This window comes from Vombatus ursinus, unplaced genomic scaffold (assembly GCF_900497805.2).
Source record: "Vombatus ursinus unplaced genomic scaffold, bare-nosed wombat genome assembly UNPS02014793.1, whole genome shotgun sequence".
Taxonomy (NCBI): Eukaryota; Metazoa; Chordata; class Mammalia; order Diprotodontia; family Vombatidae; genus Vombatus; species Vombatus ursinus.
Window position 1 is genome coordinate 7999552 of NW_020954571.1, and position 17443 is coordinate 8016994.

Below are 17443 nucleotides of genomic sequence, written 5' to 3' on the forward strand. Positions count from 1 at the left end.
CACATTAAATGAAAATTGGCTTCTAGGGTCAAAAAAGTACTGATGCTGGGAACAGAACCAAGGAGTCCTGAAAAACCCCTATTCAAATCACATGATCACATCATAGGATCACAGATCTAGAACCAGAAAGGACCTCAAAGGCTGAGGCAATGTGATAGAATAGGATTGTACTGGAATTGGTTTCAGAGGACCTGGATTTAAATCCTGGCACTGCTGCTTATGACCTGTGTGTAACCTCGGTCAAGTCACTTAAATTCTCTGGGATTCAGTTCCTCATGCATAAAATAAGGAGGCTGGACCAGATGACCTCTAAGCTCCCAGATCTAATATATATGGATCCTCGTCTCACTCTCTCATTTTACAGATAGGGAACTGAATTCTACAGAGCTTAACTGACTTGCCCAAGATCCCATAAGGAGCATATGGCAGAGGTGGGACTGGAACCTCCGGCCTCTGATCCCAAAGTCATTATTTTTTTCACCGTACCATGCTCCTTCTCCAAGCACCGGAGACAAGATTTTAACTTTTGATTGTTGTTATAACTTTTTTTTCTCTTAAGTATTTCATAACCACATAATAGTCTGTACGTGTGTTAATCCAAAATGTTTGTAATTTCCTAATACCAGTCTTCCCATTAAGCCATGAAAACTATTTAATAATTCTTTCTACATACTTACTAAACCATCATACCCTTCACTTTTTATCTGAAACATCTTGTTATATCCAAAGTAGGGACCAAGAAATAGGAGTAAGAAGCCTAATTCTAGCATCAACCAGTACTATGAACCGAATGCATTCACAGAATGTTTTCATATTGCCTGCTATAAAACTATATAATTTGCCTGACAAAGACTAGGACATTAAAATTCTATAGAAGAGAAAAAGAGTCCTACTTTTAGAGTAATAAAACCTTCTCACAAACTAAATCCTTTCTCTACTCCTCTCCCCTTTCTAAAATGTTAAGGCTTCTTACCTGTAGACAGGGCTCTCCTAAGGTGTTAGGGCAAACCTTCACCTTGCTTATTAGCCTTCCAAAAGTGAACCAAACAATCACCATCATGATGGCTGGAGATGTCCTTATCACCTGTAGAGAAGCTACAGTTTTGTTCTTACTCTGAAATTTACTTTGTAGTCATTCCTTTGGTCTGTATTTCTTTCAGTTCAAGTCTGACCCAAAGAACCTCAAGCATTTATAGAACCAATAGGAATTTTAGATTTGTATGAATTCATGGTTTTGAGATAACCTCTATTCAAATTCAATATTATCCCTCATTCTGGACAGTTGTCTATCATTTATTTGTGAAATCACAGAATATTACAGGTATCCCTTGATATTTACATCTATGTCCTTTTTCTCTACAGGTTTAACCTGTTAATTTCTCCTACATAATTGCCAATAACCAAGCAACAAATCCCCTAAGGTGGTATTATTTATAAACCTATACCCAAAGACAGTGCAAGGTAATGCAACACTCCTTTGGGGGTTCTGGCAGAGAAGAAATATACAGTCCTACCACACCAAGCTATTAGTAGCACAGACAAATTACAGACTGACAGGATAGCCTATTCAACTCTCCTATACATACTTCATCATGAATATTTCTCTCAGAATACAACGATTTCAAAGAGTAACACACTGCAAAACAAACCAGTTATATACACAGCACAGCAGCAGTAACATAATATTCAAAGACTTTAGAATTAAGGTATTCATAATCATCTCACACAATGCCAGGTCAAGTTAAGGCTGACTAGGCCCACCTCAATGGTTCACCATATAGCTCCCTCTACCCACACTCACCACCTTCGTGTCCTACTGGCTTTCCATTCAGCTGTGCCCATGACTTTGGTCCACCTGGCACTGAATTTGTATTCTATAAAAAGGAAGGAAGAAAACAAAAATGAGGCTATGGCTGGTTAGTTTACTTGGTTAGAGTACAGCTTAAATGAAGCCAAAATCTTCAGTTCAATCCCTGTACTGGTTCCATTCTATGCGTTCTGGTGCCCACCAACTACATACACCTCAAGTCTTACAGCCATTTTAAAACTGTACACTGTAAGACTTTGTGAGATGTTGCAGGACAGAACCAGCAGAACTAGAACTATACACACGTACATACAGTGTCTGCAACTATTTATCTTTTCTCTGGAAGAAAAACAAACCTAATGTGGAAGTCTGGAACAAGACACATGAAAGAAAAGCCTTTTCTTTGCTTGGTTGTTAATTCATTCGATTTTCTTGTTAAAGCTTAGAGATTGTTAATAAAATTTTAATCCTTTTTTTGGTTCATGGCTATTACACTTATGACTTTTTAAATATTAGTTGAAACTGTGTCAGTCACAAAGGGACTTAGTAAGAGTACTAATAGATCAGTGGAAAACTCTAAGTGGTGTACAGGTCACTACCAACATCTTTTTACGCAAAGAATAAAACAGCTGTAGTTATTCTTACTCTGCATGGCACAACACTCTAGAAATACATTCTCCCTCTTAATCTAAATTTGCTGGGTCTCAAAATTAATCCAGTTTTCCTTGTGGAGTTATTATTCCCTGCTGCAACCTTTATTATTAACTGCTTTCCTCTTGCAATTGGAAAGGGAGATATTTAAAAAAACAACCATAGCAACTTAAATGGTTAGGGTGACTGACAGATATGCCCTAACAATCTTAAGACTCTTCCCCAACCTATCCCTTCAACAGTCAGTTAAAAAAAAGTAAACGTTTCCTATGAGCCAGGCATAGTGCTAAGTGCTGAAATACAAAGAAAAGCAAAAAATATTCTCTGCCTTCAAGGGGTTCATATTGTAATGGCAAAGAGAGCATATCAGCTTCTCTGCAGCATGCAAGAGCTGCTATTTACATTCCTGTGCTGGGAGCCACAACAATTAGGGGCCCTCGGGCTACCCAGGGTCTCTATATTTTTAGTCTAGAAAAGCAGACAATAAAGATATATCTTAAATATTATATTTAAATAGTAATACTTAATATTAATATTAGTGAATATTATATAAATATATTAATGCACAATATAAAAATTTTCTTAAACCTGTACAACAATCAATATAGAATAATATTTCCCTAAATTTCATCTAGATGGCATCATTCCACTTATATCTACGATTCCCCATACACAGAATTCCATGTCCAATCTTCAGGCCTTCATAGTGGTTGTTTTCTATTAGCTTAGGCACCGCCCCCTTCATGAGGCAATTCTTAATCTTCCCAGTTGCTAATACTTTCCTTCTCCCTCAAATTACTCTGTATCAGTTTTCTATTTCCTTACTTATATACATGTTCTCCCCCCTCTCCCTCCCAAAAAATAGAAATCCCTCAATGGCATTAACTGTCTTGTTTTGTTTTGTTTTGTTTTTTTATCCCCAAGACCTAGCGGAGTACCTGGCATGAAAAAGATGCTTTAAAAAACTTTTTGTGTCAAATTAACAGAACAGATCTCCTATGATCTCTCATACAAAATATAAATGAGCTAACCAGCAGTATAACTATGGCGCTGAGTGGATAAAGATGAAGACTGGAATAAGTCACTGGAAACAAAGTCAATGCAGTTAGAATAAGAAAAGAAGCTGTCAACTGGAAGGGAAATTATTGCATTCAATATTCCTGGAAAAATTTTTATATCAAAGATACAAATGGAACTAACATAAATATATAATAAAACCAAGAGCCTAGATAAAGGGTCAAAAGCTATGAACAATTTCAGAGAAAACACAAACTATCAGTAAACATATGACAAAATGCTCCAAATCACTAATAAGAAAAATGCAAATTAAAGAAACTCTTGAGTTTCAAATCATACTTTATAGGCAAAAGATGAAAAAAGTTAATATTAGAGAGGCTGTGAAATAGCAGGAAAAAACCACCCAACTGGTATAGTTGTGAACTGGCCTAAGTATCCTGGAAAACATCTGGAAAGCCACTAAGCTATTCACGACCTAGTGATGCAACCACTGGGTTGAATACAATACCCCCTTAAAAAGTGAAAGAAGGAAATCCCACGCAGCACCAAAATATTAATAGTAGTATTCTATGTGGTATCAAAAAAATGGAAACAAAGTAGGTGCCAATTGACAGACGAATGACTAAATAGACAGTATGTGATAAATGAATATAATGGAGTATTATATCATAAAAAATGGTAAATATGAGAAATTCAGAGAAAGATGGGAAGATCTGCATGAAGTGTTGCAGAATGAAGAAAGTAGGACCAAGAGACTAATATATATAATGACTACAATAATGTAAAAGAAATAAAACTAAAAAACAAGTGAACTGAAGCAATGAACACTCTTGATTCCAAAGAACAAAGGACATATACATTACTCTTAGTAGAGTGGTGATGGAAAACGTTTTTGCATAGAGCACGAGGCAGAGTTGTCCCATCATTCAATTTTGCTTAGCTATTTTTCTTTGTTAAAAGGGAAAATTTAATGGGGAATACAGAAATACAAGAAAATTACTCTGACATTGAAGAAAAACCAAAAGGCATAAATTTTAAAAAAATAGAAGTCATTGGAATGAGCAGGTAGGGGTATAACCCTCCATCAAACTTGTGGGGAAGAAATAATGCAGGCATTGAAGAAAAGTTTCAGCTACTGCCTTGTCTACCGACACCTATGTTTGTTCCAAAACTATCCGTAGCCAGGAGTGTTCACCTTTCATGTCAACCATAGGCATCCCTCTGCAGTGGGAGCAAATGCCAACGTGACAATGGGAGAAAGCATTAACTGACTATTCAGTTAGACCTGGTTAGTTTTGTCCTTAGTACAAAAGTTGCCAAATTGTGTCTCTTTTGAAAAGCAAAAAGTACAGAAGACTTCTGACTCCACTGTCTTATCTTCCCAGCCTAAGAAGCAGCACTGAAAACATGCACACCATTTAATGAACTCTAGAAGTGATTTAAAAAAATTAAGCTTCAAATTCTGGGAAACTAGATTTGAGCTCAACCTTGTGTGTTCTTCAGTGGGTCACAACATGGCTCAACTCATTTGGGTCAGTCAATGTTGCATCTCAGGCTGGTGTAGTTTTTGAGGTTGTAGGGTTTTTTAAGAGACCAGTGTGAGACAAAAAGCTTTTGGCATTGTCACACACCTGTCCACATTTCAATTAAAAATTTTAAAAGAGGAGAAAATGTCTGAAAAGCCATCTGCCAATCAGACAACAACATAATCTCAATGTGATTCATGTTGCTTTGATAATAATAGCTAGCATTTATATACTTTAAGGATTACAAAGCCCTTTATACATATTATCTTATTTGATCTTCACAACAGTCCTGGGAAGTAAGTGCTATGCCCATTTCACAGCTAAGGAAACTGAGGCAAAGAAAGATTAAGTCATTTGCTTGCCCAGGCTCAAACAAGTATCTGATATAGGATTTGAACTCAGGTCTTCCTAAACTCTAAGTCCAGCACTCTATCCACTGTACCACTTATCTGCCTTTGAAGAGATTCACCAACTCCCAGATAACTAGGTCTGGATCTATCGTCTTCTAATGTGCGTTAACACCCTTAGAACTGAATGTTCTTCACCACATTATTATTTTCTAGTCACCAGGTAAATCTATATTCCTAATGATATCAATCAAGCCCAATGGGTAGGCTGTGATGGAGGGAAGGGGAAAGTTAGGAGGGTCAATTCAATAACTTAAGAAAACATTCTGTTTACCACCTCATTTACAAATCCCACTTCACCAATATGGAAATGGAAAAATGATCAAGCAAAAAAGTGGTTTCTTTGCTATAATTCTGTGTAGGCTGGTGATTCTATAAGCAGAAGATCACTCAACAGCAATCAAATCATATCTTCAATTCAACCACTCTGGAAATTATGTTAAGAAAGAATCATATAAATGTTGGAGAAGATGTGGGAAAATTGGAACACTAATGCATTATTGGTGGAGTTGTGAAATGATCTAACCATTTTGGAGAGCAATTTGGAACTATGCCCAAAGGGCTATAAAAATGTGCATACTCCTTGACCCAGCAATAGCACTTCTAGGGCTATATCCCAAAGAGATCACACAAATGGAAGAAGGACCTACATGTACAAAAATATTCATAGCAGCTCTTTTTGTAGTGGCAAAGAATTGGAAATTGAGAGGATGCCCATCAATTGGGGAATGGCTGAGCAAGTTGTGGTATATGAATGTGATGGAATACTATTGTGCTATAAGAAATGATGAACAGGCTGACTTCAGAAAAAACCTGGAAAGACTTGTATAGTCTGATGCTGAGTGAAGTGAGCAGAACCAAGAGAACGTTGTACACAATAACAGCCATGCTGTAGGATGACTAATATTGATAAACTTAACCCTTCCTGGCAATACAAGGATCTAAGACATCTCCAGAGGCCTTTGATGGAAAATGCTATCCACACCCAAAGAAAGAACTATGGAAGCTGAATTGTTATTTTTTTTCTCTTCTGTTGAGTTTTGTTTCCTCTTTCTGATGGTTCCTCCTTATTGGTTTTAATTTCTACTTACAACATCACTAATGTGAAAATATGTTTAATATGAATGTAAATGTACAGCCTATATCAGATTGTGCGCCGTCTTGGAGAGGGTGGTGGGGAGGAAGGGGTAGAAAAATTTAAAACTCAAAAGCATATGGAAGTGATTATTGATAAATCAAAATAATTTAATAAAAAAAAGAATCACATATAATTTTATATATATATATGTGTATGTGTGTGTGTACATATGTGTATATATGTGTGTATATATATATATATATAAAACAAGAATTATGTTAGGAAAGTGACTAAAGTATTTAGACCCTGACCCAGATTTTCAACCGCTAAGCATTTATTCCAAGGAGTTCAAAGATTTAAAAAAAAAAAAAAAGTTCTCTCACACACACACACACACACACACACACACACACACACAGAGACAGGCATTTGATAGCATTTTTGTAGTAGCAAAGAACTAGAATTAAAGTAGATAGCCATCAACTGGGGAATGGCTAAACAAAATGCAGTATGTCAATATAAAACTGTTCAATAAGACAAACTAAAGAAAACAGAGAAACATGGGAACACACACGAACTGATACAAAGTCAAGTAAGCAGAACCATGAAAGCAATATATACAAGCACTACAATAAAGGAAAAGAAGAAAATCATCAATTAAAATGAAACTAAACACTTTAATTATAATGATCAAGCTTGGCTCCACAAAAGAAGAAAAACCAAAAACACTTCCCTCTCTTCTTTGTAAAGGTGGGAAATTATGGGTGCAGAAAACTAAATGTAATGTTGGTTGATGCACTGATTAATTTTGCTGAAGTGGTTTTTTTCTTCCTTTTGTCTTTTTCATAAGGGATGGTCCTCTGGGGAAAGGATGAAGAAAGGTAAGAGAAAGAGAGGGAAGGAAAAGAAAAGAGAGAGAAGAAAGGCCACCAAATGTGATTCATTTGTTATTGTCTTTGGTCATTCTTTAAAACAGTATTTGTTAAATACAAAATATTTTATATCACAGAAGCATTTTCCAAAGCCTTATTCACACACCAGACCTCTTGCAGAATAAGAGAGGTCATGCACAGCTCCTACTTGTTCCCAACAAAAATGTAGGGGCTACAGAGCATAGACAGCATTTAGGCTAAGGACATCAGCACCTACCTCCTGACTGATTGATTGTGTCGGCTTCTGTAAATTGGAGACAGATTTCTGCAAACCCGGCTGCAGCAGCGACTCCGGCGGCTGTGCGGCCGTCACACTGGAACTAGACAAAATCAGCAGAACTGGCATTATTAGACAAGATATCGCATGGTGACAAAACCCCAGAGACCACAAGTGCTCCACTGTTTAATGGAAGTAAAATCTACGGCTTTATTACCCTCTTAAAAAAAAACAAAACTCTTTCCTCAACATTCTGGCAAGAAACAGGAAATTAAGCCTTTAACATGAGCACAGAACAGCTCTCTGACCTTCTAGGGTGCATCTGTCTGCAAAAGCTCAATTTTTTTTTGCAAAAGATAAAAGTGAAGAGAACTCTATAGAGGAGATGACTGAGCCACAGCAAAAGAAAGTAACTTAACTGCTCAGTGTGATGCAATGAATTCTCTGGTCTAAGATCTCCATGTTTTCTGGGACCACAGGATTCATCTAGTCAGACCTCTTCATTTTACAGAAGAGGAAATTGTCAGAAGCTTCACCTCCTTGAAACATAAGTAAGTCGTTTCTTTATTTTTTTAACAGAAACAAAAAAAATTTTTTTTTTTAATGAGAAAGCCTTGCATTTTGATTTAGTAACTCAATCCATTCACTGCTTTTCCAGCTTTGGGGGTGGGGATTAGGGGAAAATGTAATAGTTTACCCTATGTTAGGAGCTCATTTGTTAACCAAAGTTCTTCATTTCTCCCCTATTTCTTCTGCTCCAATCTAAGCCTTCTTTTTAGTCACTACTACACATCAAAGAAAAGTAGAGAGGCCTTTGGGGCTCCCCTGCACTTCACTATCTCTGCTCAGTCAAGTTCAGAGATGTCACTTTTGTGCCTTCCACCCCCACATACCAGGATGCAATCAGCCCCAGTTCCAATCATCTTTCATCATTACAAGAAAGAAATGACTGGAGTGGAAAGGAAATAATTACCCATTCCAGCACGAACACCTAAAAAAGCACTGGAAGAAATACAGAGAATGACTGAGCCGGCATGATTTCTTCTAAAAAAATTTCCTCTTTCACCTCATCCCTTATGGATCTGCTCCAGCATGAATATTCTTCATTAAGGCTGTTAAACACTTATTACTTGACAATCTCAACCAATCATTTTCTCTGAACCACAAGGAGAGCCTAAATTTCACCATTTATATATCCTGTATAATACTTATTTTCAAGACAAAGAACTTAAGTTTTTGAACTTGTGTGGAATGATTCTTAAAAGATATGTGTCTATGTATTTCAAAGGATAAAAATTTTGTGTTTTTATTTTAGCCAGTTTTAACACCTTTTCATCTGATTATATTTTGGGTTTACTTTCTAAACCTGGCTACACTGGCTCACTAAAGGCAACATGCTATAATGTAAAGAACACTGGCTTTACAATCAAGAGGATCTGGTCTAGAATCTCAGAGAGCTCACAATCTCTTGGGTCCTCAATTGTCTCAACTGTAAAAAAAGAAAAAAAATTAAAAGACTGGACCAAGTGATTTATAAGGTCCTTCCTAGCTCTCTAAACCTTAATTTTGCTCTATATAAAATGGGATAACTACACTCTACCTACCTCATAGGGCTGATGTGAGAAAAGTGCTCTGTAAAACTAAAACTCTAGGAATGTGAAAATATTAATATTAATAGATCAGCTTGCCATGCTCCCTCCACCTGCCCACCTACCCTATAAGCTATCCCCTGATGGGTTTTTAATAGACATTATCATGATCACTTTCAGTGATGAGAGAAAACTATGTTCTGAGCTACTTTTACCTTCTTGTTCTGAAAGTACAAAACATACTAATAGTCTTCTTGTCTGGCAAATAGCTCTGACAAGTGGTTCTCTGATAGGCAATTATTTCCTCTCATGTCCCAATAACTTCATCCTGAAATTCACCCTCTTAGAATCAACACTCTGAGATTACAGATTACAGAAGGAGCTATAACTAGAAAATGTTAAGACCAAAATCTATCTAGTCAAATGAACTGTAAATGACCATACAGGGATTCTCTTAAAATGCTGTACGTGATTAGCCAGAAGTTTACTAAGATACAGGATTTTCTTTGATACGTGAGCACAGGAAACAGGGAATGTCATACCTTATTCCTAAACTTCCCAAGTAACTCTGCAATATGTTACCCAGAGGCAGTATAGAGCAAGTCATTACAGAAATTCTTTGGTGTAACAGGCCTTTTCTTTTCTTTCTTTTTAAAATTTCCTTTATTTTTTTTTAAGACTCATTAATTTATTTATTTTTAGTTTTCAACATTCACTTCCACAGGATTTTGAGTTACAAATTTTCTCCCCATCTCGTCCCTCCAACCCCAAGACGGTGTGCATTCTCAATACCCTTTCCCCTAATCTGTCCTCCCTTCTATTCCCCCCACTCCACTTCTAAGAAGCCTTTTCTAATGAGATCAAGTGTGCCTGCTTTAAAAGCAAACAAAAGATACTTTAAAGACCATATTACTTATAAAAATTTCTTCCATTGATTAGACAGTACTATCAACTCTAACCTCTAGGCAAAGTGAAGACAGGAAGCAAGAATCACCCATAACAATAGAAAGCTAAAGAGGAAGATACTCTTCAATCTGATTTTCCTTAATTCTCAATTCCAGAATTGGAAATGCTACAAAAGGTAGACCCTGGGAAACACCATAGCCTGAGCCAACAAGATAACAAACATTTCCCATCTGACCAAGTCTATGATAACACCCAAAAGCTGTCTGCCCTACCTCTTTTGGTCTGGCTGCTCCTGCTTGTTTGCCCATCCTGTACCGTCTTTGGGCACTATAATGATGTTAGGGTCGTTTCCTTTGTTTTCAGACTTCAAGCTTGGCAGGTTTGCAGGAGGCGGCATTCGCCGGGCAGTGGCAACTTTCCCGAGACTCTGTAAGCCATGTCTAGGAATAACTGTAAAATGGGAAAGGATGGTAATAAATATTAAAAGCCACCAAAGGAGCTAGACCACATTAGCATGGTTTCAATTTCAAATCCTTAATGATAATGATTTAAAACACAAACAAAAGAATATAGCCACAAGTACAAACTATAACATTTATTATTGAGTCGTTTCAGTCATATCCAACCCTGCTGGATTCCATTTGGGATTTTCACAGCAAAGATACTGGAGTAGTTTTCCACTTCCTTCTCCAGCTCATTTTACAAATGAGGAAAATGAAGCAAACAGGTTAAGTGACTTGCCCAGGGTCACACAGCTAATAAGTATCTGAAGCCAGGTTTGAACTCATGAACATGAGTCCTCCAAATTCCAAGCCCAGCACTCTATCCACTGTTCCATAGGGTGACAAAAATAAGAAGTCTCCCTCGGTGTAAATAATTCTAATAACACAGGAGAGATAAGAGTCATAATTCCTTATCAGATTATAAGCTTCTTCAGAGTGGTAAGTTTTAGTTTTCATCTTTTATCTCTAGAGCCTAGCAAGAAGTAGAAACCCTACTTCTTGGTCTCACACACTAATGGCTCATCTTAGTTTGGAATCATTCTATAATCTTAATTTAGAAGAGAAAACTCCCTGTCAGGTTGAGAAAATTGGACTCAAGTCTATGGAAGGCCAAACTATGAAGGCAAATTATTGAATTTTATAAAAAATCATGATGGGTATGAAAAGTTCAATTTGGATTTGTTCACTATATAATAATAATTACAGCTAAGAATTAAATAGCACTTTATATATCTATCTCATTTTATTCTTACTATAAGCTAAGTGCTATTCTCCCCATTTTATAGATGAGGAAACTGAGGGAAAGAGAGGTTAAATGACTTGCTCAGGGTCACACAGCAATTTTGCAGAAAAAAATGACAGTGGCGGGTATCAAGATTACAGAAGAAGGGTTGGGAGGAAGGCTATCACCTTGAATCTTAGACTTGAGTTGGCTTCAGGACAAATAACAAATATTATTTCACAGAGAAGTCATTGTACCTACAGAGCTCAATACTCCAAGAAGCAATACAGGCTACAAAATACAATGGCTATCATCAAGGCTTTCCAGAATGGTAAATTAGAAACATTCTGAATGTCTCCCTAACTTTCAGGGCCTTTCATCACAGGAACAATCATGACTTCCCACAAAATGCTCCCGTTGCCACTGTTAAGGCAGAATGATGGACTTCTTGGATCACTGTAGTTTGAGCCAGTGTGATAGTAATTACTACGTTCTTATGGCTTTTAATCTAGAGATTCTTATTTAAGGAGAATAACTGGTTTCCCTGCCTCCTTACCTGTGCTTCTGATAGCTTCTACTGACTTTCCTTTATACTTATCAAATAGGCTGAGAGTCGAGTACTTGCTTTTCCCATCCTTTCCCTTGGTTATTTGCCCCAAACGATCTGACATTGCGATGAAATGTCATCTAGTAAGGAAATTTTTCTCGGCACCACTCCCGATTTGCCTTTAAAATAAGAAAGAAAAGAAATTGCAATTAGCTCATACCCTCTGATCAAACTCTGAACTAAGAAAATCTGGCTAAGAAGTGGAAAAAATGGCATCTATTAGATAATAAATAATATATAGCCATAATAAATGCAACATTTAGCACTCTTTCCCTTTTGGTAATCTACATCCAGGACAAGTTTCAAGATTGCAGAAAATTTACTAAATACTTGTATACATCAATTCAGCTCATCAAAGAAAACATAAAAGTCAAACAAAACAAAAGAAATGGAGACTGCACAATCCATTTGCTCTCTAGTGCTACTCATTTCAGGCAAAACTCAAAACACCAATGGAGAAATTAATACAAATAGGACAATCAGTATATAGCTTTTGAAAAGGAAAGCATTAACACACATCTGGTTAGTCAACAAAAACATAAATTTCTGAAGGGGTACAGGGAAGATTAAACACATACATAAATCAGTAAGTCTTAACAGATTTAACATATTATCTTATGTACAATGTCTAGTCCAGCCTGTCCTACCTATATTCTTACATTCTTCTATCCTTGCCTTCACAACCCTGGTACATAATGACCTTTGAAGGTATTTTGAGAGAAAAGGAGTTTGTTCCAACACTCGAAATGCAGATCATTATTAGACCCCATGCCACCCTTTTCTTCTGTCTTCCAGTTTCTATAGGAATAATATAGACTTTGTTTTATTTGTAGGACTCATTATCCCTCTCATTACAATAAGGTTAAATGTGTTTTATAATGATTCTGAATCAACAAACTAACTGAAGAAAAAAGCAAGAGAGTAGGAAAAAAATCTTACATTGTTTGAAAACCACTTATTGTACTTAAGTGTCTTTAAATAAAATATTATTCTATAAAAGAAATGGAAACCAAAGAAAAAGATTGTAAGCCCTTGGAGGGAATGATTGTTTTGGTTTTATCTTTGTATCCATAGTAGCATTTAGGGTACAGTGCATGATACAAAATAGTTAAAGTTTATTGAATGAGTGACTCCCCAGAACTTTACCATCATCAGACAATTCAACCTAAAAACTATGAGATGCAGGTATCAATAACCTAAATAATGAAGAACATGAAACAATTAACTGTCCTGTTTAAGTATTAAAGAAGTGGTTATAGTCAACTCAATTTCGTATTTAAGTTACAGTTAGGCCAGAAAGTCAGATAACTTAAAACATCTTTATAGTTCAGCATATTCCTAAAATAGATTCATTCACTTTGCTGAATTATTACGTATTATCTTGAATGCTCCAGTGCCTCAGAGTCATGCTTATGAATATCACTAATGACTACCCAGTAATATAGGAAGAATTAGTAGATAGGTAACATAGAGTGTAAGAGATTAGGCTTAAAGTACACCGGTATCAGGCCATCCCCTGGAAAATTTTTAAAAAGCAAATCCTGACTTGTTTTCTTGCTATTTGTCTTCTTTCCATAAAGTGGGGTATGGGGGGAAAATTCAACTAATGGGAGTTTTTGATATCCTTCAACATGTTAAACCCATCATTAAATTTCAAACTATAAATGTGCAAACTGAAACTCGATCCCCATCTCATTCCATATACACATGGCATTTTGTATTCCTCTATCAAATCTGCAACCCTAATAAGCAAAGGGACTAACTCAAAAGTACACTACCAATACCCTGATAATGACTCAGTGAAATATTCAAACATAAGACTAGATTGAATCACTGAAGATTTTCCTAGCAATAAATTTCTTTAGCATATATTTAGGGGTTTTTTTGTTTAACCAAATCCTATTAAATACAAATTCCAAATGAAAACCCAATCAATTCTCCAACCATACTCCACTGAACTCCACTGAAATTTACTCTTACCCAGAGGTTCCTTCCCCAGTCCTAATAAAATGTTGCAGCTTTCAGTAATTTAATCAACTTCCCATCTGCCAATAAACAACTCTTTTAATAATGTACATATATCAAACATCTTGTACTACTTGAAGGTTTACAAAGTAATTTCTCTACTCCAATGCCATGAGGTAGCTAATGACAGTATTATTATCCCCTTTTACAGGTAAGGAAACTGACTCAGAGTGGTAAAGCAACTTGCCTAAAGTAACACAATAAAGGTGGGTGCTGAGTCTCAAACTTAGGGCTTTTTCCATTCTACTGTCTCCTGCTCTAGATGAAGGCTACAGACAAAAGAAAAAAAAAACAGGAACTTCATTAAACCAGAGAAGAGTTTTTAAGTCAGTCTTGGGTTACATGGCAAAAATGCCAGGAAACAGAAGTTAAGTTTCACTGTCAGAAGCTATCACTGTTCAGAAGTTATCACTGGGTAAAGCAGGAAAAAAAAAAATGAGGTCAAGAATTCCTAGGAAAATGGTGTTTTTAAATGTGGGAACAAGAAAGTTAAATACAAAAATAAATACTAGACTTTTACAGGATTTTAGAGAATGATACAAAAAATTTTCCCCAAGTAGTCCTCCCTAAATAGTATGTAGCTACACTTCAGGACAGAAATTCAGGTAGAGGGGGAAAAATAGATAGTAGTCACTTCTCTTCAGTTCCACAAGAAGTCATAAATCTAAATTGATGCTGTGCAACTTCTGTCTTCTAATGCTAAGAAAAACTTCCACAAATAATATCTTATCAAAGGTCATTTTCTAGTAGAAGTATTCAATTAACTAGAGATTTTATACAAAAATCCTTAGAGTCAGTGCTTATTCTGGACCTGCCAATCTAAGAAGTGTCTGTACTCTGTCAATTTCTACAGCAGTAAATAACTGTAACATATCTGCACACACATAACCCATAAATTTTAGACACACTCTCTCTCCCCTTCCCCCCACTGCATCTTAGTTTTCCCTGGCTTCCTGCTAGACGCAGCTCAATCTCACCTTCTGCAGAAACCCAGGAAACTGTCCTCCTCACCCCTTCCAAAGCTGCTACTGCCTTCCTCTTTCAAATTATCTGCCATCTACTCTCACTGTCCCCTCCCCCCATATATGTGTATATGTATATAAACACACATATTTATTATAACTACCTTGTATGTAATGTAGTTTTTTACATGTGGTCTGTTCTGCCTGTTAGAATTTAAGTTCATTGAGGACAAGGGCTGTTTTTTGCCTTTCTTTGAATCCCCAGCACTCAGCACAGTTACTAGCACACAAGTAAACATTTGGTAAATGCTTGGTGACTGACTAATCCTGTAGGAACACAGAAAAATTCCAGGCCATTTGGCAACATGGGTTATCGAAAACTTGGGGGAAAGATCTTCCAGAAGTATATTCCTCAGTTCTTTGCTTGACTGCTGCTTTTTTGGCTAACTAGGTTGACGGTTCTCACAGATTAAAGTCCTAAGGACAAAGCATTAAGGCCAAAGTAAACACCCTCAAACACAGTCTTTGGGTATTTACTTATTATAACCCCAGGCTTCTTGTCAAAATCTTCCTGTCCCAAACTTTCCTCCATTATTTGGGGAGATCTGGTCAAAATTATCTCATCCTATCTTTAAACAGTAATAGTCCTCTAGATGACAGGACACAACCAGGACAATTACTAAGAAATAACTGTTCTAACGGCAGCCAGGCGGTGCAGTGGATACAGCTCCCACCGTGGAGTGAGAAGGACCTGAGTTCAAATCGATTTCAGATACACCATACTCACTAGCTGTGTGACCCTGGTTAAGTCACTTAATCCTGATTGCCTCAGCAAAAAACAAAACAAAAGAAAACTGTCCTGACTATCCAATGAGCTTCTTTTTTTTCTTTCCTTTTCAATAGACAAGCATATTTTCTCCCCCTTCCTATCTTCCCTCCCCATGATTTAAAAGAAAAAAAAAATTCTTCTAACAAATATGCCTAGTAAAGAAAAGCAAGTTTCTATATTGTTCATGTCTAAAAACCTATGTCTCATTCTGTGTCTTGAATCCATCACCTCTGTGTCTGGAGAGGTTGTTATCTGACATTATCAATTCTCTGAATCATGACTGGTTACTGCATCAATTTGTCTTCCAAAGCTGTTTGTCTCAGGGGCAGCTAGGTTGTGCAGTGATAGAGCACCTGGCCCTGAACTCAAATCCAGCCTCAGACCAAACACTTGACACTTATTAGATGTGTGACCCTAGGCAAGTCACTTAACTCCAATTGCCTTAAAAAAACCCCAAACCAAAGCTGTTTGTCTTTACAGCATTGCTGTTACTGTATAGATTGTTCTCTTGATTCTGCTCATTTCTCTATGCCTCAGCTCATACAAGCTTTCCAAGTTTTCTTGAATGTTCCTTTCCTTATTTCTCACAACACCAAAATAAGTATTCCATTCATTACATTCATATGCTGTAATTTGTTTAGCCATTCTCTACCTGATGGGTACACCTCTTTAGTTTCTACTTCTCTGTCACTACAAAAAAAAAAAGTTGCTATAAATCTTTTTGTACCCACTGTTTTTTAGAATGACCTAGCACTAGTTAACAAGCACCTATAGGATCAAAGGCTCTTACAGAGCAAAAAGGGACCTTTAAAGGACATCTAGTCTCAGCTCCTTATTTTTCAGATGAGGGAATTATGGTCCAGGGACTAGCCCACAGTCACACAGGTAGTATGCAACAGAGGTAAGATTTGACCCCAAGTCCTTTCACCCCAAATCCACTCTCCTTTTCTATTTCACTATGAAGCTGCATTAAGCAGACCAGAAGGTGTTTTAATTCAAGACTAAAAAACACTGCTGCTTACTATCTCTGTGTGATATTAGACAAGTCAATTAATTAACCTCCCCCTGAGCTTATAGTTTCCTTGTCTATAAAACAAAAGGGACATACCAAGTCATTTCTAAGGACCTTGGAAGTTCTAAATACTATGAACTTCCTTCATATGATTAGTTCCAACAGGGTTACACACACAGTGGATGAAGAAATACTTTAAGTGGTTGTCCAAAATCAAAGTGCTTTCTCAAACAGCTGCATTTCATTTTTCCCATACTTTTCTAGGGCTTGATCAAAAAATATCAAAGCATCAAGTCCTGATTAGCACTGGAGAATCAATCAAAGGGAAGGATTAAGAACTTACTTTATTTTATCCCCTTAGCTTGACCATAAAGTAAGCAGTTAGTTAGAGCAACACTGCAATGAAAACAGAATTAGTCAAGATCCAAGCCATTTAACCACTTTGTCTCATTCAGACCCTGTAGAGGACTGCTAACAATCCATCCTGAGGCTTTTTAAATTGAGAGCTGCTTTGTATCTTCTCTCACACTGAAGCCAAATAAATTCTCACATACAATAAATATAAAGCTATCAGCTTCTCTCCCTTTAAGGCTAAAGATAGGTTAAAATTGTGGCAGAGATCTGTAGTCACAACAATAAAAATCACAGATCTTT

The 17443-nt window shown here is 36.6% G+C and overlaps 1 protein-coding gene across 6 annotated transcripts in view; it reads right to left on the reverse strand.

Annotated features, from left to right (window-relative positions):
* PRRC2B (proline rich coiled-coil 2B) overlaps positions 1-17443 on the reverse strand; it is a 102035-nt gene that overhangs the window by 44584 nt on the left and 40008 nt on the right. For all 6 annotated transcript variants that reach the window (XM_027869295.1, XM_027869293.1, XM_027869298.1 and 3 more), the window contains exons 2-5: positions 11911-12080; positions 10403-10580; positions 7636-7738; positions 1802-1874 (exon numbers count right to left, since the gene is read on the reverse strand). In XM_027869295.1, the coding sequence (XP_027725096.1) occupies positions 1802-1874; positions 7636-7738; positions 10403-10580; positions 11911-12025 (469 nt within the window). In that variant the 5' untranslated portion in view covers positions 12026-12080. The remainder of the gene's footprint in view (positions 1-1801; positions 1875-7635; positions 7739-10402; positions 10581-11910; positions 12081-17443) is intronic.